This window comes from Mobula hypostoma, chromosome 15 (genome assembly GCF_963921235.1).
Source record: "Mobula hypostoma chromosome 15, sMobHyp1.1, whole genome shotgun sequence".
NCBI lineage: Eukaryota > Metazoa > Chordata > Chondrichthyes > Myliobatiformes > Myliobatidae > Mobula > Mobula hypostoma.
This window is the reverse complement of record NC_086111.1, coordinates 36,618,179-36,645,919: the sequence shown is the minus strand read 5'-3', so window position 1 is coordinate 36,645,919 and position 27,741 is coordinate 36,618,179. Positions and strand designations below refer to the sequence as shown.

The window sequence follows — 27,741 nt, the reverse complement described above, 5'->3', positions numbered from 1 at the left end:
TCTTTGTCTATCCTGCTTGTTACTTCTTCAAAGAATTCCAATAGATTTGTCAGGCAAGTATTTCCTTTGAGGAAACCATGCTAACTATAGCCTGTTTCATCATGTGCCTCCAAGTACCCTGAGACCTCATCCTAAACAATCGATTCCAACATCTTCCCACCTACTGAGGTCAAACTAACTGGCCTATTGTTTTCTTTCTTCTGCCTCTCTCCCTTCTTGAAGAGTGGAGTGACATCTGCAACTTCCCAGTCTTCCAGAACCATTTCAGAATCTAGTGATTCTTTAAAGATCATTACTAATGCCTCCACGATCTCTTCAGCCACCTCATTCAGAACTCTGGGGTGTATACCGTCTGGTCCAGGTGATTTATCTACCTTCAGTCCTCTCAATTTCCCAAGAACCTTCTCTCTCGTCATGGTAACTTCACACACCTCATGCCCCCTGACAGCTGGAACTACGACCATACTGCCAGTCTCTTTCACAGTGAAGACTGATGCACAAAACTTATTCAGTTTATCAGCTATTTCATTGTCCCCCATTATTACCTCTTCAGCATCGTTTTCCAGTGGTCCGATATCCACTCTCCCCTCTCTTTTATGCTTGAAGTATTTGAAGAAACTTTAGGTATCCTCTTTAATATTATTGGCTAGCTTGCTTTTGTATTCCATTTTTACCTTCTTAATGACTTTTTTAGTTGCCCTTTGTTTTTTTTAAAGCTTCCTAATCCTTTAACTAATACTTACTCGATTATTGGCCCTCTCTTTGGTTTTTATACTGGCTTTGACTTCTCTTGTTAGCTACGGTTGTGTCATCTTTCCTTTGGAATACTTCTTCCACTTTCTGATGTATATATCCTGTATATCTTCCGAATTGCTTCCAGAAATTCCAGCCATAGCTGCTCTGCCATCATCCCTGCCAGTGTTCTTCTCCAATTAATTCTGGCCAACTCCTCTCTCATGTCTCTGAAATTTCCTTTACTCCACTGTAGTACTGATACATCTGACTTTAGCTTCTCCTTCTCAAAATTCAGGGTGAATTCATTCATATTTTGATAACTTGGCCCTAAGGATTCTTTTACCTCACGCTCGCTAATCAATTCTGGTTCATTGCACAACACCCACTCCAGAATAGCTGATCCTCTAGGGGGCTCAACCACAAGGTGCTCTAAAAAGTCATCTCATAGGCACTCTAACAATTCCCCGTCCTGTAATCCAGCACCGACCTGATTTTCCCAGTCTACTTGCATATTGAAGTACCCCATGACTATTGAAACATTGCCCTTTTGGCATGCATTTTCTATCTCTCATTGTAATTTGTAGGCCACATCCTTACTACTCTTTGGGAGTCTGTATACAATTCCCATGAGGGTCTTTTTACTCTTGCAGTTCCTTAGCTCTAGCTACAATGATTCAACACCTTCCAACCCTATGTCACCTCTTTCTAATTTGATTTCATTTTATAGCAACAGAGCAACGACGTCCCTCTGCCTTCCTGCCTATCCTTTCGATAAAATGTGTATCCTTGGACATTATGCTCCCAGCTATAATCTTTCAGCCATGATATCATACCTGCCAATCTGCAACTGTGCTGCAAGTTCACCTACCTTATTCCGTATTCTGCGCGCATTCAGATACAACACCTTCAGTCCTGTGTTCACCCTTTTCGATTCTGTCACACCATGCTCAACCTTTTGATTCCCAACTTTGTCTGAGGTCTTACCAACATCTGCCTCCACAACCTCTCCACTAACTGTTTTGGCACTCTGGTTCCCATCCCCCGGCAGCTCTAGTTTAAACTCCACGATGCAGCATTAACAAACCTTCCTGCTCGGAAATTAGTCCCCCTCCAGTTCAGGTGCAAACCATTACTTCTGTACAGGTCCCACCTTCCCTGGAAGAGAGCCCAATGATCCAAAAATCTTATGCCATCCCTACTATATCAACTTCTTAGCCACATATTAAAATGTATCATCTTCCTAGTTCTGGCCTCACTAGCACAGGGCATGGGTAGCAATCCTGAGATCAGAACCCCAATGGTCCTGCCCTGTAACTTAGCACCTAACTCCCTGAACTCCTTATTCAGAACCTCGTCACTCATCCTTCCCATGTCATTGGTACCTACATGGACCATGACTTCTGGCTGTTCACCCTTGCACTTAAGAATGCTGAGGAAAAAACTCGCGCTTTTCTTTCTCTGTGTGAAGCCTCTCTTTGCTGAATCTTGAAGAGCTGAAGCATTAAGAGCTAAAGACTGAAAATATTTTGTGAGGTGTACATAAAACACAATTGGCAAAATTTATCAGTGAATAAATGTGAGGAAGGGAGAACAGATGGGAAATCAAGAACAAGAGAAAGACAGGACAATGAACATTTATTTATACAGCACCTTTCTGAGAGAAAAATACTAAGGCAAAGAAAAAAGGAAAAATTAAAATGATTGTAAGTAAAACAAATATGATTATGACAGTAATCACCAAAAAGAAAAAAAGATTAGCTTTAAAAATCATTAAATCACCATTGTGCTGATATCCTACAATAAAAATGAAGTTACTAATTTCTGTGTTTCACTTACAGATAATGGTCAGAGTCAAACTTGGCCTCTTCAGCAGCCAGACGTCTCTGCCGACGTTCCACTGGAGTTGTGCTATCAGGTTCCTTCAGGTCAATCACATCGCTGAGCTCATTCTGGTGAAGCAAACAAAACAACCGTGACAAATGGAAGCCCGAGGAGACAGGCTTCCTCTTTACTATTCTACACTGCAAGAGCAGTTGCTAAAATGGAATCTTTAAATTGCTAGAACCTTAAATCCATGTTGGAAATAATCCAGCGGAGCAGCCAGTAGGACATTAAAGTTTCTGTCCTGAATACAAACTCGGCAGACTTTGAAATAAACAAGTACTTTTCCCACAAGGGTTTTTTTTTTAGCAAATAAACAGCAAAAATTAGCTCAGGAGACAGGAGTTGAGAACAGTGCTAGAAACAGCGAAAGCTTAACTGACTAGCACGAGACTATCGTAATGCTTGTCCTTCAAAAGGTTATGTTAGACCTGTTTATCAATAATTCACAGGCCATCAGCAGGAGAGAATTACAAGTTACGTTGTTTGTTTTGCTCATCAGGCTACTGCTACATGTTTAAAAGCAAAACATACAGTAAGTGACCATTCTAAAAACTGTCTTTAGATATCAAGAGAATGCATGGTGTGCGTAGCAAGTCTGGGGATTTTGTGTGTTACCAACTGTCTGGATTGGAGATTTACCATACAGAGGGAAAACAAAGAAGAGATCACAATCACAATTTTATGGTAAGGATATTTGCCTGTTAATACCCAAGATTAATTTCGCAACCTGGAAATAAAACAGATATTGAGAGCATGCACATCAGACTAAATTTTATTCCTTCGAGCAATCGATATTTTCATAAATTGGTAGAAAGCCCACAACATCAGCACTGTATTGTTAAACTTTTTCTTTTAATGGACAGAGTCCAAATTATAGGTAAAATTCTAAATGCGCACTCCAATACACAGACTGCTAAGGGACTTGGCTAGATCCTTGGCAGATAGTGTAAATCAAGTATTACCAAACTTTTAAAAGAAACAGCTCCACAGCTTTTCTACATACAAGCAACTCCTTAGAAGTCAGTGACTTTGACAAGCAATCAACATGAACACTTCCAAACCCTTTTAAGTATTCCGTTTTTAGATATAAATAATTCTTGCATTACATTGGATATTTTGCTTTTGCACAGTCCAACAACTAAAAGAGAAGGAATAATTACAGTTTTACAGATTACTTTCTCTGGTGTGGGGTGTAGAGCACAGTAGATTACTTTAACTGTGGTGACAGCTCACGGCTCCTAAATTTTTGCAGGAGGCTGAACTCATGATTCTTCCGTGCTCCTCATCTTAAAAAGGATGTGCTGAAACTGGAGAGGTTGCAAAGGAGGTTCACAAAAATGATTCCGGGATTGAATGACTTGTCATATGAAGAGCATCTGACAGCTCTGGGTCTACATTCACTAGAATTCAGAAGAATGAGTGATGACCTCATTGAAGCCTATTGAATGATGAAAGGCCTTGATAGATTGGATATGGAGAGGAAGTTTTCTATGTTGGGAGAATCTAAGACCAGAGAGGACAGCCTCAGAATAGAGGGATGTCCTCTTAGAACAGAGATGACAGGAATTTCTTTAGCCAGAGCATAGAGAATCTCTGGAATTCTTTATCACAGGCAGCTGTGGAGACCAAGTTTTATGTATATTTAAGGCAGAGGTTTGATCGGTCAGGGCATGAAGGTATATGGGGAGAAGGCAGGAGATTGGGACTGAGAGGAAAATTGGATCAGCCATGATGAAATGGCAGAACAGACTCAACGGGCCAAATGGCCTAATTCTGCCTGCATCTTACGGTCTTATGCTGACATATGGCTTTCTCTAAGGATTCACAATCGAGGGAGGGATGATGTTACTGAAATGCATCAGAGATTTGTACGACATGATAGTGTTATGACAAATTCAACACAACTTCAGAGCAAAGGTACTACAGATAATATCAAGAGAATTAAAATAAATGCTGCACTGGGTGAAGCAAATGTATAATCAGTGGTTTATTTTTTACACATGAACTTGCAGATCATAAACACACACACAATGTATGAGAAATATGACATATTCTTATGTGATAACAAGAAATAAATGGCAATTTCCTGGCTAAAATGTACTTTGGGGTATCCTGGTCCTGTGAAAGGCACAAAAAAAGCAAAAATTTTCTTTTGATCTGCAAGATCCTGCAAATGAACTATGAACATTATAATGCCTATAATAAATCTTTATCATTCAAGGAAGTCATTTACATTTTTTTCCACATAAATTTCTTTTACTGGTTTCTCAATTATTCCTGCTTCAATTCCCTTTAATCTACTGCCTAAAGCAATGAATTAGTGGTGTGTATGTATAATAAAAAAAGACTAGCAAGATACAATGTACTTAACCCAAGGCCACAATTAGAGGGTTTTCCAACATGCTGAATTAACACACTGCATTGCTCAAATGAAAATTACTACCTTACAATAAAAATTGCAAAGTCTCACCTTTGAAACAGTTCTTAAAAAAAAAACTTAAAAATTACAAAATGGCACAATAACACACAAATCAATGCATTGGATTCAACCGTAACCAGCAGCTGAATAGAAAGACCATTGGGCGGTCCCCATCACAAACCCTCAACTGCAGAATGCGCTCAGAACTAACTACCTCTCTGCAGCCAATGCTCCATCTGATCCAACCACGTGTTTTTCATTCAGACATGAGGTTAGGAAGCCTGATGAGCAAAAGATGAGCAGTTTTATTTTCAAAGATCCCAATTAGTCTTCAGTGCTAAACAGACTTCAAGAGAATGCGGACAGGCTGATGGAATGTGCAGGCAGAGAACAGATAAAATTTAACGTAAAATTACAGATTCTGACACAAAGACTGAGGAGTGACAAGAAAATTATTATTCTAAAGGTGGTTCAGGCAGATCCAACTAGGTATTGGTATATAAGTCTATAAAAATGGGAGGACAGGCTCAGAAAGCAATTACAATATACAGGTTACAAATGCCTGACTTATGTACAGGCGGACATATGAACAAGTGTTTTGGATTCTTGCAGGGTGGAACTTGAGTTGTGGAAATATCTCACATGTTGAGTTAAATACCCATAGATTTAAAAACATTGCTAGGCAGTCACATTTCCAACCTGAGACCTCTATATGGAGTCCAGGTTCTCAGTGAGGCATGTAGTTCAAAAGCAATGAAATTACAATGAAACTCTCAAAAACACTGTGTCTGTTCTTGGTCACTGCACTACCAGAGGCATGAGCTGAGATTGCAGAGGAGATGTAGTGGGATAGTTTCAGGCACAATGAATTTCAAATGTGGGCAAGTTAGAGAGGGTAGGATTTTCTTACTGAAGTCAAATGTAGGCAGGTGAATGAATTGAAGTGTGCAAACATTAAAGTTCTATACCAGAAAAGGACAAAATATTATCATAGGGGGATATTTTCAGGTTGAAGGGGCATGGCAAGAGAAAATACCCTCAGTCACATTCTTACAAATGAAGTGCAAGACTGAATTATTTGTAATTTGCATGTTTACACTGTTAATGATGCACTATACTAAAATCCAGACCATCACTGATTATGCATGTGCTCAAACCTTCTGGTTTAAGATGGCGCGACAGCTTACTGCTAGTTTTCAAAGCAAGAAATTCGACTGAATACTTTATTAATAACACTTTTCATATGGAAAATTGTGGTAAACTATCACCGCAAACAATGAAGAGGCGAATGAGGGCACAGCTGATCAGAGGGTTGACGCGTGTGGATGCGGGATGGACTTGGAGCAAGGTCAAGGAGAAGATGGAGAGTTGGAGCGAGCCGAGTGGAGAAAAGTTGAAGCTGAGTTGTTTCGGAGCCCATCCTCCTAAACCGGGAGCAAAGCTTGATCCATCTAAGCATCGCGTCGATTTGGAAAGCTCAAGTATAGGTCGGAAGGGCCCAGAGCATATTGCTCTGGTGGGGTCCGGGTCCGAATGCTTAGACAAGTTACATGCTGGGGCAGATGGACTGAAAAGGCAGGGTGTCAGGACAGAGGCGAGGGTCGAGCTGGGTCAACACCACTATGTTTTACTCCACTCTCCTTGGTGCTGAGGCTTTGTCATGCTCCAGTCTTCGTGTCTGCGAGCTTCGCGGCAATTTGCCTCAGTGTGATGAACTGAGGGTGAGACGATGGGCTTACTTCGGCTGGCCAGGGCATATGGACTCAATTTCCACCTGAATTATATTATTATTATTAATCCCCTCCTTCCTTTTTTTCCTCTCTCTCTCCCCTCCTCCTCCCCCTCCCCCTCGCATTGGTATTGGTCTTTGTTTTTTTTAAATGGGTTCTTTTGGGTTTCTTGTTTAGTGGCTACCCGTAAGCAGACCAATCTCAAGGCTGTATAATTTATACATACTTTGATAATAAATGTACTTTGAACTTTGAAACCTTGGTGACATATCTGTACTTCGATAATAAATTTACTCTGAACCTACCCTATATGCAATTCCTTTCCTACATTCAAAATACCCTTAAAGGCTGTTATACGTCCTTCGTCTCCACCCTTAATTTCTGCTCAGTGTCTTGTTACTTACAGAAAAATAAAGCCTACTTTTTCATTGAAGGCATGCGATTAAATACAAGCAATTTTTTTTTGCTGTTTTTGAACATTTTCCATACTGGCTCCACCTAGTGGTTTTGTGTGTCACTGCAATCAGCCCAAAGAATGCACACCAGGAAAATACGTAGATTTAAAGCAGTATTCAAAAGAAAATACAACGACTGAATAAGTTTTGCATATATTCCTGCCTGAACAAGAGGAGTGGGAAGGAAAATGGGGCACAAGCAAAAGATGGTGGAGAACAGATTCATGGAGTCATAAACACGAGGAAATCTGCAGATGCTGGAATTTCAAGCAACGCACATAAAAGTTGCTGGTGGATGCAGTACGCCAGGCAGCATCTCTAGGAAGAGGTACTCTAGAAATCTTCTACTAGCTCTTCTTTCAGTTAGTCCTGACGAAGGGTCTCGGCCCAAAACGTCGACTGTACCTCTTCCTAGAGATGCTGCCTGGCCTGCTGAGTTCATGGAGTCATACGTCATGGAAACAAGCCTTTTGGGCCAATTCATTCATGCCATCCAAGATGCTATCACACACACATGCTGGAGAAACTCAGCAGATCAGGCAACATCTAGCTGGCTGGAAGGTGATAGGTGAAGCCAGGTGGGTGGGAAAGGTCAAAGGCTGGAGAAGAAGGAATCTGATAGGAGAGGAGATTGGATGATAGGAGGAGGAGGAGGAGGAGGGGGGGACCCAGGGGAAGTATTAGGCAGGAGAGTACATTCTACCCTTCTTCAGAGTCTCCCTCCCTTCTCCAACATTCTCACCTTCAATCTATCCGTCTATTTCATTCTCTTTAGTTCCCACTGTCTTACCTTAACATGGCTTTTTAGAACAGGTTGTTGTTGAGCCCACTAGGGGATCGGCTGTACTGGATTGGGTATTGTGTAATGAACCGGAGGTGATTGAAGAGATTGAGGTGAAGGAACCCTTAGGAGGCAGTGATCATAACATGATTCAGTTCACTGTGAAATTAGAAAAAGAGAAGCCGAAATCTGATGTGTCGGTGTTTCAGTGGAGTAAAGGAAACTACAGTGGCATGAGAGAGGAACTGGCCAAAGTTGACCGGAAAGAGACACTGGCGGGAAAGACGGCAGAGCAGCAGTGGCTGGAGTTTATGCGAGAAATGAGGAATGTGCAAGACAGGTATATTCCAAAAAAGAAGAAATTTTCGAGTGGAAAAAGGATGCAACCGTGGATGACAAGAGAAGTCAAAGCCAAAGTTAAAGCTAAGGAGAGGGCGTACAAGGAAGCAAAAATTAGTGGGAAGACAGAGGATTGGGAAGTCTTTAAAACCTTACAAAAGGAAACCAAGAAGGTCATTAAGAGAGAAAAGATTAACTATGAAAGGAAACTAGCAAATAATATCGAAGAGGATACTAAAAGCTTTTTCAAGTATATAAAGAGTAAAAGACAGGTGAGAGTAGATATAGGACAGATAGAAAATGATACTGGAGAAATTGTAATGGGAGATGAGGAGATGGCAGAGGAACTGAACAAGTATTTTGCATCAGTCTTCACTGAGGAAGACAGCAGGATACCGGACACTCAAGGGTGGCAGGGAAGAGAAGTGTGCGCAGTCACAATTACGACAGAGAAAGTACTCAGGAAGCTGAAGAGGCTAAAGGTCGATAAATCTCCTGGACCAGATGAAATGCACCCTCATGTTCTGAAGGAAGTAGCTGTGGAGATTGCGGAGGCATTAGCGATGATCTTTCAAAAGTCGATATATTCTGGCATGGTTCCGGAGGACTGGAAGATTGCAAATGTCACTCGGCTATTTAAGAAGGGGGCAAGGAAGCAAAAAGGAAATTATAGACCTGTTAGCTTGACGTCGGTGGTTGAGAAGTTGTTGGAGTCGATTGTCAGGGATGAGGTTACAGAGTACCTGGAGGCATATGACAAGATAGGCAGAACTCAGCATGGATTCCTTAAAGGAAAATCCTGCCTGACAAACCCATTACAATTTTTTGAGGAAATTACCAGTAGGTTAGACAAGGGAGATGCAGTGGATGTTGTATATTTGGATTTTCAGAAGGCCTTTGACAAGGTGCCACACGAGGCTGCTTAACAAGATAAGAGCCCATGGAATTACAGGAAAGTTACATACGTGGATAGAGCGTTGGCTGATTGGCAGGAAACAGAGAGTGGGAATAAAGGGATCCTATTCTGGTTGGCTGCCGGTTACCAGTGGTGTTCCACAGGGATCAGTGTTGGGGCCGCTTCTTTTTACATTGTACATCAACGATTTGGATTATGGAATAGAGGGCTTTGTGGCTAAGTTTGCTGACGATACGAAGATAGGTGGAGGGGCCAGTAGTGCTGAGGAAACAGAGAGTCTGCAGAGAGACTTGGATAGATTGGAAGAATGGGCAGAGAAGTGGCAAATGAAGTACAATGTTGGAAAGTGTATGGTTATGCACTTTGGCAGAAGAAATAAACGGGCAGACTATTATTTAAATGGGGAAAGAATTCAAAGTTCTGAGATGCAACGGGACTTGGGAGTCCTCGTACAGGATTCCCTTAAAGTTAACCTCCAATTTGAGTCGGTAGTGAAGAAGGTGAATGCAATGTTGGCATTAATTTCTAGAGGAATAGAGTATAGGAGCAGGGATGTGATGTTGAGGCTCTATAAGGCGCTGGTGAGACCTCACTTGGAGTATTGTGGGCAGTTTTGGTCTCCTTATTTAAGAAAGGATGTGCTGACGTTGGAGAGGGTACAGAGAAGATTCACTAGAATGATTCCGGGAATGAGAGGGTTAACATATGAGGAACATTTGTCCGCTCTTGGACTGTATTCCTTGGAGTTTAGAAGAATGAGGGGAGACCTCATAGAAACATTTCGAATGTTAAAAGGCATGGACAGAGTGGATGTGGCAAAGTTGTTTCCCATGATGGGGGAGTCTAGTACGAGAGGGCATGACTTCAGGATTGAAGGGCGCCCTTTCAGAACAGAAATGCGAAAAAATTTTTTTAGTCAGAGGGTGGTGAATCTATGGAATTTGTTGCCATGGGCAGCAGTGGAGGCCAAGTCATTGGGTGTATTTAAGGCAGAGATTGATAGGTATCTGAGTAGCCAGGGCATCAAAGGTTACGGTGAGAAGGCGGGGCAGTGGGACTAAATAGGATAAAATGGATCAGCTCATGATAAAATGGCGGAGCAGACTCGATGGGCCAAATGGCCTACTTCTGCTCCTTTGTCTTATGGTCTTATGGTTTCCTGGCTGCAAGCCATTACATTAGCCTTTTATTCAATTAAGCAACCTCAAAAGATGCTTTAATGTTTCACTGGTATTTTTTTTAAAGAAGCAATTAACAACAGAACACTCTCTCTGCGCTATGTGCTCACTCAGCCTTGGTAGCAAAATACATGTTGGTTTTTGAGTATTGCCGAATACCTAGCCAGCGTGTGGTTGGTATACATTGTTCTATCAGTTTAGGACAAACACAGAATATTCAAAATTGAACTTGGATAAATTTTAATTGTTCATTGAAGTCAATCGGTTAAAAAATTTATTGATCAGAAAGATGCTGAAAAATACTCCGCTGCCTACAAAAGGATTGATATATCCTGGAAAATTGGTGTATAATATTTGTTACTCCACAGAAATTGTGTTCATTTGTTCTCATCATACATATTAATTAGTTTTATTTATATATTTTCAGTATCAATTAAGAGACATAGTATTGATGAAAATGTTTACAAAAGTCTGAGTATTTAAATAATTTTATACTTTGACATACATTATCTCTGGCTTCCATATTATTCTAATAACAATCCTGGTAGATTAAATGAATATATGAAATCCACTGCATACAGAACACATTGCACACAAGTGGCTCACTTGTGAACACAATTTCAGTAGATATGAACTACAACCTGTGCTGCAAGAATGTTTATTGGAGCAGGCACTGAACACAAGTTAACTAGCAGATGGTATGATGCAGTGGCAAACATTTAAAAACTAACCTGTAATCTTCTGAAGACTCCTGATCGTAGATTTCCAAAACCATAGGAATAGCTTGAATTGAAAACATTCTTTTCGAATTCCTCACAGGGTGTTTGCTCAATTTCCCACTCAAATTCTTCATCTTCAATTTCGGCGTTAGCAGGTTGTCCTGCAAAAACAATTGCACAGCAAATTCATCCAGACTGCACTAAAAAGTTGCTCAAAAGTGGAATTATTAATTGCAGCTTTATAAACGAACAAGTTATTGGTAATCTTCATGGGCATAGGCAGTAATAAATGTATTACCTTCAAAGTGCAAATACGCTGCCCAAAACATTTCAACTTTAAACTACGCTCGTACCGTGTGACTGTATGACCATAAATGACATAATGCAAACAAGTGGGAAAGCCACAGCAAGCCCTATAAACAGCTGAGAAAAAAAATGGAACCCGTTGTTGTCACTGATGAATTGGACTCTGAAAACTCATACTTATTTCTCAATAATACTTCATTTTACTTGAGCACAAGGAGAGCAACATGGCCGCTGTCAACACACCTCAGAATTCTGATCAGTGAAATGCAGTGAACTGAGTAGCAGTTATGGATATTGACCATGTGGTAAAATGTGTATGTTTGAATTCCTTATTTGCAAGCTCAATCATCATTCACAACACAGGTGTTAAAAGTGAGTAGAAGCTCCCAGCAAACAACCGATGATACTTGGAAATGGGTAAAGTAATTGACCCTTGGTTGATGTGTGTTCCTTGAATTGTTTATTCCACCTCCGTAAACAAAATGGCTCTGAGCCACCCCCCCACACCTGCCGGTGTGGAAAGAGAAGATATGATCTTCAAAGACCTTTCTTGCCAGGCTGCCTGCACTTGATCTGCCATCTATCCTGGCCCAGACATTATAAGCCTGACCTTGCCACAACTTCCACTGTCTAAATCACACCCTAACTATTTCAAGTGCTTTGCAACACGCACAAAATGCTGAAGGAACTCAGCAGGCTAGGCAGCATCTACAGAAAAAAAGTAAAGTTGAAGTTTTGGGCCCAGACCCTTTGGCAAGACTTTCAAGTGCTTTCATTGTTTCTGAACATCCTAACATTTAAATATTTAGCACTATTAGAGAATATAAAAAAATGAAACCACTGACAAAAGAGTGTCAGTTAATTCTACACAGTGGATTGAAAAAAAATGTAAATTACCTATAAAAAAAAACCCTTGTTCCTTACAGCAATTACTCTGCATTGAAATCAATCCCCACTCTTCCTGCCTCTGATATGAAATGCCACAGGTTCAATGGCAAATTCCCTTACGTAATTACTGTGATATCACGAGAACTTTGCACAGAGCCCCTGGATATCCAAAGCATTCAACATTACCATGCAGTTCCCAAATATCCGTATGAGGAACCGCCAGCAGGCCAGTACTGTTTTTGCAAAGCTTCCAAATTTCCTGGAGTCCATAGGGGAATGTTGGCAGTCCAACAGACAACCACGAGGTTTTTTCAGAAAATTCTGGGTCAATGGCAACTCAGCAACTACAATAGTTCATAGACATTTAAGCATGGAATATATTGAAACTTGCTCGACATGTTAATAAACAGCCTGATGTGAGACATAAAGAGTGTTCATTATAACTTGGATTAAGTATGATTTATAAATTCAAACACTTGTTCTTGATCTGTCTTCTTTCTCAAACCGTACCATTAAAAAATTATCAAAATTAAGACACAAATAATACCGCTGTACTGCTGTCAAGATCAAACAGTCTGAGAGAAATACAGCAGCTAAATAGAACTTTCAGCCCAGCAAGTATCTGCTGGCCATCAACCACAAAGTTCAAAGTAAAACTTATAATCAGAGTCACCACATACAACTCTGAGACTCTTTTTCTGCAGGCATACTTAGCAAATCAATAGAAGAGTAACTGTAAACAGGGCCAATGAACAAACTACACAAGCGCAAATATAAATAATAGCAATAAATAACGAGCATAAAATAACAAGAAAAAGAGAGTCCTTAAAGTGAGACCATTGGTTGTGGGAACACCAGAAGAGTAAGTGTAGTTATTCCCTTTTGCTCAAGTGCCTGATGGTTGAGGGGGAGTAACTGTTCTTGAACCTGGTGCTGCAAGTCCTGAGACACTTGTACCTTTTACCTGATGGCAACAGTGAGAAAAGAGCATGGCTTGGGTGGCGAGGATCTTTGTTGATGGAAGCTGTTTTTCTACGGCAAGGTATCATTTAGATACTCAAGGGTTGGGAGGGTTTTACCCGTGAAGTACTGGGCTGAATCCATTACCTTTTGCTTTCTTTGCAATTATATTTGTATAATGGGTCCAGGACAGGTCCTCTGAGATAGTGACATCCCAGAATTTAAGGTTACTGACCTTCTCCACAACTGATCCTCCAATGATCACTGGCTGATGGACCTCTGGTTTCCCACTCCTGAAGTCGACAATCAGTTCCTTGGTCTTATTGACATTGAGGGAGAGGTTGTTGTTATTACACCACTGAGCCAAGTGTTCAATCTCCCTCCTGTACGCTGATTCATCACCATCTCTGACAGAGACCACAACAGTAGTGCCATCAGCAAACTTGTATATGGTGTTGGAGATGTACTTAGCCACACAGTCATAGGTGTAAAGCGAATAGAGCAGGGGCTAAGCACACATTCCTGTGATACTCCTGTGCTGATGGAGATTGCGGAGGAGATGTTTTGCTAATACAAACTAGCTGGGATCTATAATTGAGGAAATCCAGGATCCAATTGCACAGGGGGGTATCGAGGACTAGGTCTTGGAGTTTACTAATTAGGGGATGATGGTATTAATCGCCGAGCTGTAAGCAGTAAACTGCATCCTGACGAATGCATTCTTGCTGTCCAGATGTTCCAGGGCTGTGTGAAGAGCCAGTGAGATGGCATCTACTGTCAACCTGTTGCTTCTGTGGGCAAATTGGAGCGAATCCAGGTTACCACTCAGACAGGAGCTGACATGCTTCAATAACAACCTCTCACAACACATCACCACTGTGGATGCAAGTGCCACTAGGTGGTAGTCATTTAGACAGGTTATCCCGCTCTTCTTGGGCACTGGTACAATTGAAGCCTCCTTGAAGCAGGTGGGACTTTGAATACTGCAAATCCTTTGTGAAAGCCATCAGATAGTTATTGCCAACCCAACTTGTCGTTCAACTTTGGTAATAGCATATTATATTGTCGAAATGCATCGCTGAACACTATCAAGCATTTATATTCTATAAGTCAAAGTCTTCATTGGAACATTGGTACACAATGTGCCAAATCTGTATCAGAAATTATAATTTTGTGAATAAGTACGTGGGTATTAAAATGAATGGATGTTACATTCGACAGAAGATGAATCGCTCAATTTGATATTTAAAACTGGGAAAGGAAGTAATGGACAAAACGATGTGTTAAGGGGCAAGGGGTACCCATTTGACTATCAACCACCCACTTGCAGTACAGGTTCTAGAGACTAATTAACTTGTTCCCTTTAAATGACCAAGATGCTGTCCAATGAATTACTTCATATTACACAGTAATTACAATACTTCAATCGAGCAAGTTGATGAAAGCAGCTAGAAATTGTCACAAACATAAAAGTGCTCTGTGAATTCAAGGACCTCACCTCAGGATCATTGGTTTTAACCATAGCCTTAGCCTGAAATATTCGATCAACATTAAAGTATTTTCAATAATTTTGTGACCACAATGGTGAATTACATTTTATCTTGATGCCTAAAATTAAATGCTGCAAGTAAATTCGGAACCCAGTACAACTTTGAGTATCAGCTAAGTGTTGTTTATGCAAGAAGCCTAAATCTACCAGATAAACCAAACATTCCAGCAGCTGAAGATTTTCAATAACCAAGATTAAAAGTTTTTGATAAAGCAAGGTTAGAATCAACAAAAAATAGGAACATTGCTCAGCACTGAACGTAAGTATACCCTTTCACTGTCATTGTTGACACTACAATTCCTAATTCTCACTGCGCTAATATCACCAGAAGCCACTTTTAAATTAAATAAAACTACTCAAATTCAATAACCCACATTGAACCCTTGCAGGCCAACCACAAACCATTCACCATAGCACCTTTTAGATCCATTATTTTGGCTAATTTAATTGGAGTAAAGGATGAACTGACATAGACATGTCCCACAGCAGCTCACAAAAATGCCAGGAGAAAATGCAAACATCCCAAGCCAAGTCCATTTCCCAGTGCTAGAAGCCCCAGCATCCTCAGCTTGCTTATCCTGTTACCAGACTTTCTATCACTGTAGCACAAATAGCTTTTTATTTCGAAATAAGTGCAGAAGAAAGTAAAAGAAGCAAACTTCAGTCTGCAAAAGAAAAAAATACCAAGTTCTTCCACTAGAGGCTTTGCAGATCTTGATCCCCTTGGCGCCAGAAGTGCAGTCAGCATATCCAATCCCTCAAAATACTCTTCAGGGGTTTCCTTCGGAACTTTTATGGTAAAAATTCCTGCAAACAAAATCACATAAGTTAATGAAAATTAATAAGTAGTTCTTGGCATCAAATAATCCAATGAGTTTCATCACTGTCCTATTAACCAGGCCTCTTGAATCACCATACTCACCTTGGTAGAAGTAAAAGCTATTTTTTCCTTCAATCGGGATATTGCATTTCCAATGCCTCGCACAGTTCTCGCTACAACATCCTTTGTTCCAAAAAGAACCTTAACTGCTCTCATCTATTAACGTAATCAAAGCACCTCATCCTGAGGATCATTGCAGTAAAACTCTTCTGCACACTCTTTAAACAGTTGACATTTTTCCTAGAGTGCAGCACTCAGAATTAGATACAACTGAATCTGTGTTTTAAAGGTTTATAATGACCTCCGTGCCCATGTCTCTCTTAAAGAGCTCCAGATCTAAAATAGCAGATTAGTTTTGTGTTGGCACACATCTCAGCAGGAAGCATAAGTGGATTACAGATGTTACAGCTTTGTCATCAAATAATTAATTGTTCCCCAATATATTTTAAAACAAAAGCAGTGGGAAAAAAAAGTGGACACCTACTGCTGCCCAGTGAACTACCTGGAACACATTAATCCATCCTCCATGGAATATTTTAGATTGGAAGAATGCATGTTTGATAAAGAAATTATGGTCTAACTGGTAATGTTAGACAGGTCTGGAATTATCACAGTACAGAATTATGAACTAACCAGGTCCACACTGACTCCTAAGAAAGCCAGCTCATTCTTTTTTGCTGCAAATAGAACAACCCCAGCTTCTCTACTGTACTCCTGGAACAATTCCAATGGATCTTTCTTCTGCCCTGTGTCTACTTTCAGATTCTTCCCAAAGTAGGGTGACTAAACTTAGATGTAATACTTCAGTTGTGACCTAACCAATGCTTTATACAGGTGTAACATAATTTTATACCTATTCTTATACTCTGGAATTCCATAAATCTCAGGATCTAATTGGCTTTAGTCACCACTCAACAATCCCTGCCACCTTAAACACCAATGACCATAAACAACCAGATCCCACTGTCCTTGCACAACCTTTAGAAATATACCCATCGGCCTATCGTATCTCTCCTTATGCCTTCTGTCAATACAAATGAGTTCATGCTTCTCTCGATTAAGTTTCATCTGTTCTTTAAATTCCATTCGGCCCACTCATTTCTTCTCGTAAGCCTCAATCCCTTCTTCACTGTTAATCACAGTTCCAGGCTTTGTGTCATTATAAATTGGGAGATGGTACCCCAAACACCCAAGTCTATCTCATTAACATTAAAAAGAATGGCAAGCTTATAAGTCTTTAAAAATATATTTTTTAATATTTGTAAAAATTTTAATATTTTAAAGTAAGTAAATATTTAATATCCATACCTGCATCTGCATCATATGCAGCTGTTTCTCTTCCATCCTCCACAATCTTTCCCGGAAGAGTCAATCTGTTTTCAGAAATGAAGAGATATTTGAAGTTACTAAGCTAACACAGTACGAAATAAAAACAAATATACTTGCTAATATACTGTAACAAAATAAAACTGTTACAGAAATTACTAACAGGATTGTTGCAACTCTACAAATCCTGCATGTATGGAAAGCTATATCTTAGGGCAGGAGTTTCCAACCTGGATTTCATGGACCCCTCAGTTAATGGTAGGGTCTATGGCATTAAAAAAAAGGCTGGGAACCCCTGGCGTAGGGTTTTCAAAGAGATGGACTGTTCGTGATTTTCTTCTCGTCAGGGGCCATCTATTTTTGAGTATTTTCAATATTTTGTGTTGATATTTCATCAGAAAGAGTGCAGGAATGAAAAATTCTAATGCAACTAAATAGAATTACAATAAAATTCTGAGGTATTATGTACACCTTTTGCCTCTTCCTCAAGGAAAATTAAATTTGTATTAGAAAGGGAGCACAAAGTTTCTGGACAAAGTTCTGGTATAATTCTCCTGCCACTGGGCCTACATCCCCAGCGAAGAAAACTCATGAAATGACTAATTCTCAAAAAGCTTCATAAGGAATACGTTTCCCCAGGTGTACAATCTAGTATTTGGGATTACAGTCTCACGATAAAGGATGCTCATTTAGATCTGACACAAACGGAATTCTTTAGTAAACTTGTGAAAGTCTGGAGATGCTGGAAATCCAAAGTAACACACAGAAAATGCTGGAGGAACTCAGCATGTCAGGCAGCATCCATGGAAATGAACAAACAGTTGACGTTTCGGGCTGAGACCCTTGTTCAGGTCCCAAAGAAGGCTCTCGATCTGAAACATCGACTGTGTATTCTTTTCCATAGATGCTGCCTGACTTGCTGAGTTCCTCCAGCATTTTGTGCGTGTTGTTTTGGAATTCTTTAACGTTGACCATGGATGCTCAGAATTTTACTATACTCAAGATGTGGATTTTAAAAAAATTTGAAGAGACATGTATATAACGAGAAGCTGCAGCTGAGATACTGGTTTACCCAAGATCTCAGAAAAACTACATAACTGCATCATTTACTAGCCTCAGGAAACCCAAGGTATTTTACAGCCAAGTGCTACAGTGCTGAAATTACAGCTGTTCATTTCTACATGACAAAATCCCAAAAAGCAATAACAACACCCTATGGCTAGGAGACAGATTTACAAAACAGGAGTAAGTGCATGATTTAGCCTGTTGCTTTTCCTAGTTCTGATACAATTTTCTCATTGAAACCACGTCACTGTTGTACTTACCTTAAGAAGTAAGGTTTGACATAAAATTTGAAGTCCACTCCATCAATGTACAAGTCAACTTCATTAATTTTTGCATAAGGGATATGGATTATAATACTGAGGAAGTTACCATCTTGACTTAATTCGAAACTGGGCGTGATCATGACTATTTCACATGAATGCGAGAGAAACTGCAAAATCTGTAAGAAACCACACATTAAACATTAAGTTACAATGAGAGTTGAGATGCAAATGAAATAAACCAATGCAAAATGAAACAGTTTATCAATGCTAAGGTACAATGAAGTTTGAAAATGTTAAAGCAAAAACAAGTGAAAAGAGTATTAGCGATTAAGAAGCAAAGAATATCAAGTGATTTTCATGTGTCATGCTTCAGAGGTTTTTCACCGCTACCTCATTCATAGATTATTTGGTTGAATAATCACTGGCGACACAATCATGCAGTGTAAAAATCACTCTTTGCCAGTAACATTGCCTGTAGCATGTGCAACAAGACAAGTTCAAGCAATGTGTCAAGGCGTTGTTATTCCTCGATGGTTCTGTTGGTCACTGTGCTGTCCATGTGGCAGTGAACCATGGTGAACACAACAGTCAGGCTGCTGATACACAATCAGTGTGTGAGTCATTCAGAATGACACTGATATAAATCCATCTTTGCTGTGGAAAAGGGAGAATAAAAATCACAAGACACTGATAGATGAACAGCAGTGGAATAAAATCTAATCTTTTCGGTCATACTCATCACTCAACCTACAGTGAAATGGACATAAGTAATCTCAGTGCAATTTGTAGGTGATGATAACCTCAAACGGGCGAGATGCTTGCAACATTACATCGGTGAGCTTTGCTGAGAACATTGGAAGTGGTTTGAGTGCTGATATCAAGAGAAGTATGATGAAAATTTAAATTCAATAATTAAATATAAGATCCTGTATATTGGTGGAAAAAAAGGAGCCACAATAGTCGATTAGATATATAAATGAAATTAAGGCACCTAGGCATCTAGGATCCAAACTGGGTGAAATTGCACATTAAGTGAAAGCAAAATCAGACATCACCGAGATACTTTTCCACATCACTGACTACACTGGAACTAATTTTGGTGAAAGCAGCTTCCATCCCAAAAAATATACAACAACCTAAGCCAGCAATGCCATTCACTAAATCTGGCAATGCAAGCTTAATAAGGCAATTCTTATAAGAAGCAAAGCATCAAGCTCACTTCAAGGGCAATAGAGTTGAAGAGTGGTGACGTTACATTGGGCTTATATTGAAATTTGGTTCCACCACACTTGAAAGGGTTGTAAACTGTTCCAGCCTCCATTGAAGTAGCATATACAGGTGTCCCCCGCTTTTCGAATGCTCGCTTTACGAAACCTCGCTGTTATGAAAGACCTACATTAGTTACCTGTTTTCGCTAACAGAAGGCGTTTTCACTATTACAAAAAAAAGCAGCACGCGATAAAAGGCAGCGTGCGCCCCGAGCAGCCAAGCTCCTTCCCTGGAACTACATTCTAGCCGGCACTGCTTAAACACGTGTCTGTGAGCAGCCGTTTGCAAGATAAGTTCTGAGGTATCGGAAAAGCCTAAAAGAGCTCGTAAGGGTGCTACACGGCGTAAAACTAGACATAATTAAGCGTCTCGATCATAGTGAACGAAGTAAGGAAAAAGTGAGTTTGGCTTGTCGAGGTTGACCAAGATGATGTTGAAGAGGATTTGGCATCCCATGACCAAGAACTGACAGACGAAGAGCTGATGCAATTGGAAGAGGAAGGGATAACAATCGAAACTGAATGCAGTAGCAAACGGACCGAAAGTGAAGTCGTCCAGGAACTGAATGTGAAGCAACTGCATGAGATGATAGAAAAATGCACAAGGATAAGCAGTCAAGCATACTGTCATTTTTCAAGCCTTCCACATCAGCCACAGCAGAAGACGAACCTCGACCTTGAGGCAGGCAGCCATAGAAGAAGATGACCTGCCTGTCCTGATGGAAACAGACAACAATGAGATGACACCCCAGTGTCCCACCACCTCAACCCCCGGGCCGCAGACTGATATATTGCTGCGGAGAATGCAGCGGTAGCCGGGATGCACCCAGCACATCTTTAAGAACAAAGCCGAAATAAACATGCTAATTAATTAGGTGCCACCCGGCACGTAAATGTCGGCCCAGATCAGAGGCAATTGCCGATTGCGTCGCCTCTGATCTGGGCCAACATTTACGTGCCGGGTGGCACCTAATTAATTAGCTTGTTTATTTCGGTTTTGTTCTTAAAGATGTGCTGGGTGTGCCCCGGCTACCGCTGCACCACTGCATGCTTCGTGAATCGGTATCGGTTGGCAGCCTGGAGGGTGGGGACCACTGCACCACCCCAACCTCCGATGACTCAGCCTAACACACCATTCTCAGTGTGCTCGGTGCTGTCTTCCCGATTCTGGTAAGTGATACTACACTGTACATACATTATTTCTACTTTATATAGGCTGTGTATTTTTATGTGTTATTTGGTCTGATTTGGCAGCTTCATAGCTTAAAGGTTACTGGAGAGAGCATTTCTGCCGAGAGCGCTTCCGTGAGATTTTCGCTACCAAGAACAGTGCAGCAATGATTGTAGAAAAGTACTCCTACTTTATATAGGCTGTGTAGTTATCATATCATTCCTGCTTTTACTATATGTTACTGTTATTTTAGGTTTTCTGTGTTATTTGGTATGATTTGGTAGGTTATTTTTTGGGCCTGTGAACGCTCACAAAATTTTCCTATATAAATAAATGGTAATTGCTTCTTCGCTTTACGACATTCCGGCTTACGAACCGTTTCATAGGAATGCTCTACCTTCGGATGGCGGGGGAAACCTGTACTGAACAATACCAGAATTGGGAGGATTATCAGTCTAAATACTGAATATCACCTGAAATGAGAACTGTCCACAAATGCCAATTAGTGAGATGTTGAAAAATTCAATAAAAGGCTCGAAATTTTCTAAGTGTGAAATTACCCAAACAGAAAAGCCTGAGGAACAGAACATTTTAATTTCAACCTACAAATGCCATTTATCAAAACAAAAAGAGTTTCCTTGAGGAAAGGATGGATGGTGACACAACAAGGGTCTTCTAGAGTCAGCAGGGATATTTCAGATTAGGAAATGTTTTCACTTGTTGGGCAGGACAAGAACTTGGACCAGAATTAAAAGATAGTAACTAAGGCCTCCAATAATAAATTCAGGAGAAACTCACTAAGCCAGACAGTGGAATTTCATAGGGATTAGTAGAAATGAATTGTATGAATGTATTCCAGAGTTATTAGTGGTCTTCAACAGCGTGTTGAGAGAAAGCACAAATGAAGCATAAAGACCAGCATAGACCTCTTTCAGCATTGTAAAAACTGCATCTGTTTTAATCATATGCTTACGATTTCAACTCTATTAACTGTAAAAAGTCCAACATCCATAATTAGATATTAGAAAACTGCTAGGTATTAGCAGTCACCCCTAAAAGAGATTGAGTGGTTCCTAAATCCTGGCAGGATGTGCATTATCATTCCCAAAGGCTGGGGACTGTCAATCAAACTTGCTCTGCAAGAAACCTGACAAGTACCATTAGGTTTCTGATTGGTGATTAAATCTCAATTGACTGTAACATATCATCTTGAGTTTTCACATCCGATGCAGTCCCAAAGGTTTTCTCTGGGGAAAGTGGCTGACTGACAGCTCGCTATCAGCCAACAGAATTATCTGATAGGCAGTGAAGTGGATATTTCACCAACATGGAATGAAACAGCTAATGGACCCAAACTGTGGCATAAATTTGCTGTGACAGATGCTGGCCCAGGCTCAGCATCACATCTGAACTCTACTTTGAGGAGAGTGATGTTACAGAGTCAGAGAGTATTCACAACTGGCAAGTTTTATTATTTCAGTAAACCAGATAAATAGATTATAACCAAAACCACATTGCCTGACAAAAGGATTCTGGGTATATGAAATCTGGCAGGAAGCAAGCTGGATAGTGAGCAAATCACATTAATGCGTAATGCTTCCCTCCAGGCAACATTATATCACCATATATTACAGACCTAACATCATACGTCAGCCCAGTAAAAGCAGCTTTCACCCTCAGCATCAAACATGAAACCCTATCGCTATCTGGGTTAGAAGGGTTTGGAGCATTTTTTTTTGATAGGGCAAACTCAAAGGTTAAGGATATTTGCTGATGAACTTGAATTTGACGCTCATCTTTCATTCCAACATCTTGAAGGTGGCACAGTAGCGTAGTGGTTAGCACAATGCTTTACAGTACCAGCGGCACGGGTTCAATTCCCAATGCTGCCTGCAAGGAGTTTGTACATTCTCCCTGTGACCTCGTATTTCCTCAGGGGGCTCCAGTTTCCTCCCACATTCCAAAGACATACTGGTTGGCAGGTTAATTGGTCATTGGAATTTGTCCCGTGATCAGGCTAGGATTAAATCGGGGGTTTGCTGGGCTGCGCAGCTCAAAGGACCAGAAGGGCCTATTCCGTGCAGTACTTCAATAAATAAAAACCCCAACCGGAGTGCAGCTAAAGCATAAATATGCAAATATTTATACTAAGTTCAAGGGCTAATTTTGTTCCTACAGATCTCTGTTAATACAACGCACTAAAACCATTTTAATTTGCAAAAAGATAGCATTACACTCAGCACAAATATAAACTGTAGTAACACCTTCAAAAGCCTTGATTTCTAAGTGAAAAAGAGTGAGTTGCTGGTTGATGGACACAAAATCCTGATCTCTTACAGACTGAAAGGTGTGACTACAGTTTATGTATCGCATGCTATCCTTTTCTGAATCCTTCAGGTAGGATGTAGATGTAAGAGAAGTGATAACCCCAGGCTGTTGGAGCATTCACATCAGTCCTCCTGTATGTGAGCATTGTCATCTCTCCTGCTCAGATCCACAAGTGGTCTGTGCTTACTGATCAGCATCCGTCTGAGTTGGCATTAGGGGCCAAAGTCAACTGCAGGAAGAGTGAAGCCAAGCCCCTTGGCATCTCATGCAAATGACCCTCTGTCCCCCTCATTGTCAAGTCTGACAATCTGCAGGTCCTGGGAATCTGATTTGGAGTTGAGGCAAGCAAACAAAAACCTGGCTGGAGTGGACATACTAGGTTAAACAAAAATTGGGACTGTAGGAGCAGTGCTCCCTCTCGATAACTAGCAAGAAGCTTATCATCAGGAGTGAGGAGCTCTCAACACTGCCGTGCATGGAGCAGCTGAGGCCTATTCTGCCCTGGCCACACCCAAGCCATTTTCCAATTCATCTGGGAATTAAGGTGGAAAAGGTCCTACCATTTCAAATGCACGAGCCCTGGGTAATGGGTGCAAAACTGTACCTAACACTACCATCACCCTGGTGACCACCTCCGTGAGGCTGCATCACGTTTGCTTGGAACTCGAGTACGTGGGCACCAAGTGCCAATACATGCTGAAGCGCTACTGGGCCCAGTGTTGCGAGGACAGGCCTGGCTCCATTGCTGCACCATGTCACAGTCAGCTAGATGCTGCCACACAACCTCCCCATTGTGGAAAAGTTCTGCCAGATAAACACACTACGTGACAAGTCCACCGCCTGCAGGCACTTTGGGACCAAGGCAAGATGGGTCCTGTGGGGTGGTCCCTTGAACAGATGGTCCAAATTATCAGGTAGAATGTCCCATTGCCAGAACTCGCTAACAAGCACCTGGAGCTTGCTCAGCTGGCGGTGTGAGGGATCCTCGATCAGACCCTTCTTGTACGGTAGAAACTTACTCCCAGCACAGGCAGCCTCTGGGATGGCCGTGACAAGGATGGAACGGTTGCACACTTTTTGCGGACTATGTACATGAAAAGAAGGGTCTGGAGGAGAATGCAAGGTGGCTTGACACGGTTTATCCCAAGCGGCTGCACAACTCCATTCCCGGGAACACATAAAGGGACAGACACCAAGCACTGCGTTCACTGACCAGGTGGAAGACTCACTCTGGTCTGCCCAAAATTTGTTGGTCTTCCGGTTCAATGATGCTGACTGACACATACCAGGCTTCAGGAGTCAGAGGTCACCAAGGCATGTACAAAGGCTTCGTAGGGAAGGACTTGGAGGAGCTACATCTAGTAAGGAAGCTGCTCATATAACTGAGGTTTGTATCACCCTATCAGATGACGAGTGGCATTGGTGCTCTGTACACAAAAGTGTGCTGATGCAACTAATGTATAAAATTACTAACACTAACACCTTGAATGTAAAGAGCCATGCATTGTGTTTTTGTACTTACATATTATGAATAAACTTTGTTTTTGAAATAAAAATCCACTTGGATTCAACCACTAAGGAACGTTTATGCAGAGCCTTTGATATTTTAGGGCTCTGCACTTCACTTCTTACATCACTTTCTGGTCCCGTTCATATTGAAGCTCAACTACAAGACCAATTCATACATTAATAATTAACATTTGCTCAAGAAATTCCCCACCAGCAAGTCACAGTTTGTGAGAAAACAAAAGGATTCAATGTAAACAGCAGCTTTTTTTGTGATCTCCATAGTTACTTTCAGATTGAGCTGTTGGAAAAACTATATTCAATAACGTAATTGGTGTTTCCTGCCAGAAACTATTGAAAAAGGCAAGATCCATAAGACATGGGAGCAGAATTAGGCCACTTAGTCCATCAAGTCACTCTGCCATTTCATCACGGCTGATCCATTTTTCTTCTCTACCCTATTCTCCTGCCTTCTCTCTGTAATCTTTCACGCCTTTACTATCAACTTCCGCCTTAAATACACCCAGTGACCTGGCCTTCACAGCCACCTATGGCAACAAATTCCACAAATTCACCACCCTCTGGCTAAAGAAATTCTTCTTCATATCCATTCTAAATGGTCGTCACTCTATTCTGAGACTGTACCTTCTGATTCTAGACTCTCCCACTTCAGGAAACAACCTCTCCATGTCCACTCAATCTAGGCCTTCAACATTCAATAGGATTCAATGAGATTCCCATCTCATTCTTCTAAACTTCAGTGAGTGCAGGCCCAGAGGCAAACTCTTTTTATATGATAAGCCTTTCATTCCAGGAATCATTCTGATGAACCTCCTCTGAACCCTTTCCAAAGTCAGCACTTCCTTTCTTAGATAAAGGGCCCAAAACTACTCTCAATACTCCAGAGGCCTCACCAGTGCCTTATAAAACCTCAGCATTACATCTTTGCTTTTATATTCTAGACCTCTCAAAATGAATGCTAACATTGCATTTGCCTTCCTCACCACTGACTCAACCTGCAAGTTAACCTTTAGGGAATCCTGCACAAAGACTCCCAGGTCCTTTTGCACCTCAGATTTTTGAATTTTCTCCCGGTTTAGAAAATAGTCTACACTTTTGTTCCTTCTACCAAAGTGCATGACTATACACCTCCCAACACTCTATTCATCTGCCACTTCTTTGCACATTCTCCTAATCTATCTTGTCCTTCTGCAGCTCCCAGTGTCCTCAATACTACCTGCCCCTCCACCTATCTTCGTATCATCTGCAAACCTGACCACAAAGCCATCAATTCCATCATCTAAATTATTGAAAAATAACTTAAAAAGCGGTCCCAACACAGATCCCTGAGGAAAACCACTAGTCACCGACAGCCAACCCTCTATCCATGCTCGTATACCTTGGGCTCTTATCTTATTAAGCAACCTCGTGTGCAGCATCTTGTCAAAGGCCATCTGAAAATTTAAGTACACAATCTATATAATACTAAAACTCTCATGCTCTGTCTGTCTGTTTGTGACCTCCAATTAGCGCGATTGGTGCATTACAGCGGCACTTTTTTAGCTAAATTGAATTAAAATGAGCTAACTTACAGAATGCGGGCAAAGTTCAGGGTTATATATTCCTATAAAATTGCTCATTCGCAAAAATCAACAGGCTCCCTTTTAACCCAAGAGCCGATCCGCCATCATAGAAATCGGGACGCAACAGCCCCACGCATGTGCACGGCCAGCCTCAGCAGCGACACCTACCAGAGCAGAAGGGCAGGGCAGCTCTATTTCGAGTGGTTACATTCTGCAAATCACCATCAGCGTGTGCAGGATTGGGACAGATCTAACTGCCACCCATCAATAAGAGATAATGAAATCTTACTGTAATGATGTACTTCAAGACATCCATAAAACCCTTTACTGCAGTCAAAGGACAGCGGTGACTATATCACGTCCACTTAGGAGAGTACCAACCACATCGTCAACCAAAGTAACATCCTTTGGTGTTACTGCTTCGTATCTTCTATCCAGCATTAGGGTAAAAAAAATGGTCAGCCTAATTATGCCACATGGTCAAGAGATGACGCCAAACGTCGTCAGGAAGCCGCAAGGAGAGGGAGAGAACAAGAATCAGATGAGGCCAGGGCAGCACGGCTCCAGGATCAAAGAACCAGGACAAAAAAAGATGAGAGAAGAAGAGACAGAGGAGGAGAGGCATGCACGTCTCCAGGATCAGACACAAACAACAAACAGCAGAAGAGATGAAAAGACGGGGGATGAAATGACTGCTCGTCTCCAGAATGACAACGAGAAGCACAAGGGTGGCAGATAAACCAGAAATGATGCCATCAAAAGTGTCCTTCATTAAATGGGGAGCAACTATATTTGCTTTGCTACGTGTCGTTCTTCTTTAATAAACTGAGGTTTTCTACTCCAGTTTCCAAAGCAAAGCGATACCAATAGCATTCAGGAAAATTTAATGTTCATTCTGGTCACATCAGACAGCACTACCCTTCTCTCAAAGGGTGCCCCAACGGGTCACCCCGTTGTCTAGTATCCACTGATTCTCCTTAGTCTGTCCTACTTGTTATTTCCACAAAGAATTCCAACCTATTTGTCAGGCAAGATTTCCCCTTAAGGAAACCATGCTGGTTTTTGGCCTATTTTATCATGCATTCTCAAGTACCTGAAATCTCATCCATAATAATGGACTCCAACATCTTCCCAACCAGTGAATTCATGTTAATTGGTCTATAATTTCTTTTTTGCTACTTCCCTCCCTTCTTCAAGAATGGAGTGACATTTACAATTTTCTAGTCCTCCAGAACCATGCCAAAATCTAGTTGTTATTGAAAATCACCACTAATTCCTCCACCGAGAGGCAAAGATCTCGGGGCTCTGCAGACGGGTGGATCAAGGGTCGGTGTCACTGCAGGAGACCCATATGTCGTCGGGGGAGTTGGAAAATCTTCCGCTGTGTGCCCGAAGACCCGAGATCTTTGCGATCTTCAGGCACAGAGCTCAAAGAAAGCAGCGTAACGGACTTTTAACATTGTAAACCAGTGAGTTGTTTGTTATGTCTCCC

General features: G+C 41.1%; 1 protein-coding gene across 2 annotated transcripts in view; it reads right to left on the bottom strand.

Annotated features, from left to right (window-relative positions):
- Window positions 1-27,741, bottom strand: part of shq1 (SHQ1, H/ACA ribonucleoprotein assembly factor) — a 132,469-nt gene that overhangs the window by 78,566 nt on the left and 26,162 nt on the right. For both annotated transcript variants that reach the window (XM_063067904.1, XM_063067903.1), the window contains exons 2-6: window positions 18,391-18,569; window positions 17,048-17,112; window positions 15,544-15,666; window positions 11,169-11,317; window positions 2,572-2,684 (exon numbers count right to left, since the gene is read on the bottom strand). In XM_063067904.1, the coding sequence (XP_062923974.1) occupies window positions 2,572-2,684; window positions 11,169-11,317; window positions 15,544-15,666; window positions 17,048-17,112; window positions 18,391-18,533 (593 nt within the window). In that variant the 5' untranslated portion in view covers window positions 18,534-18,569. The remainder of the gene's footprint in view (window positions 1-2,571; window positions 2,685-11,168; window positions 11,318-15,543; window positions 15,667-17,047; window positions 17,113-18,390; window positions 18,570-27,741) is intronic.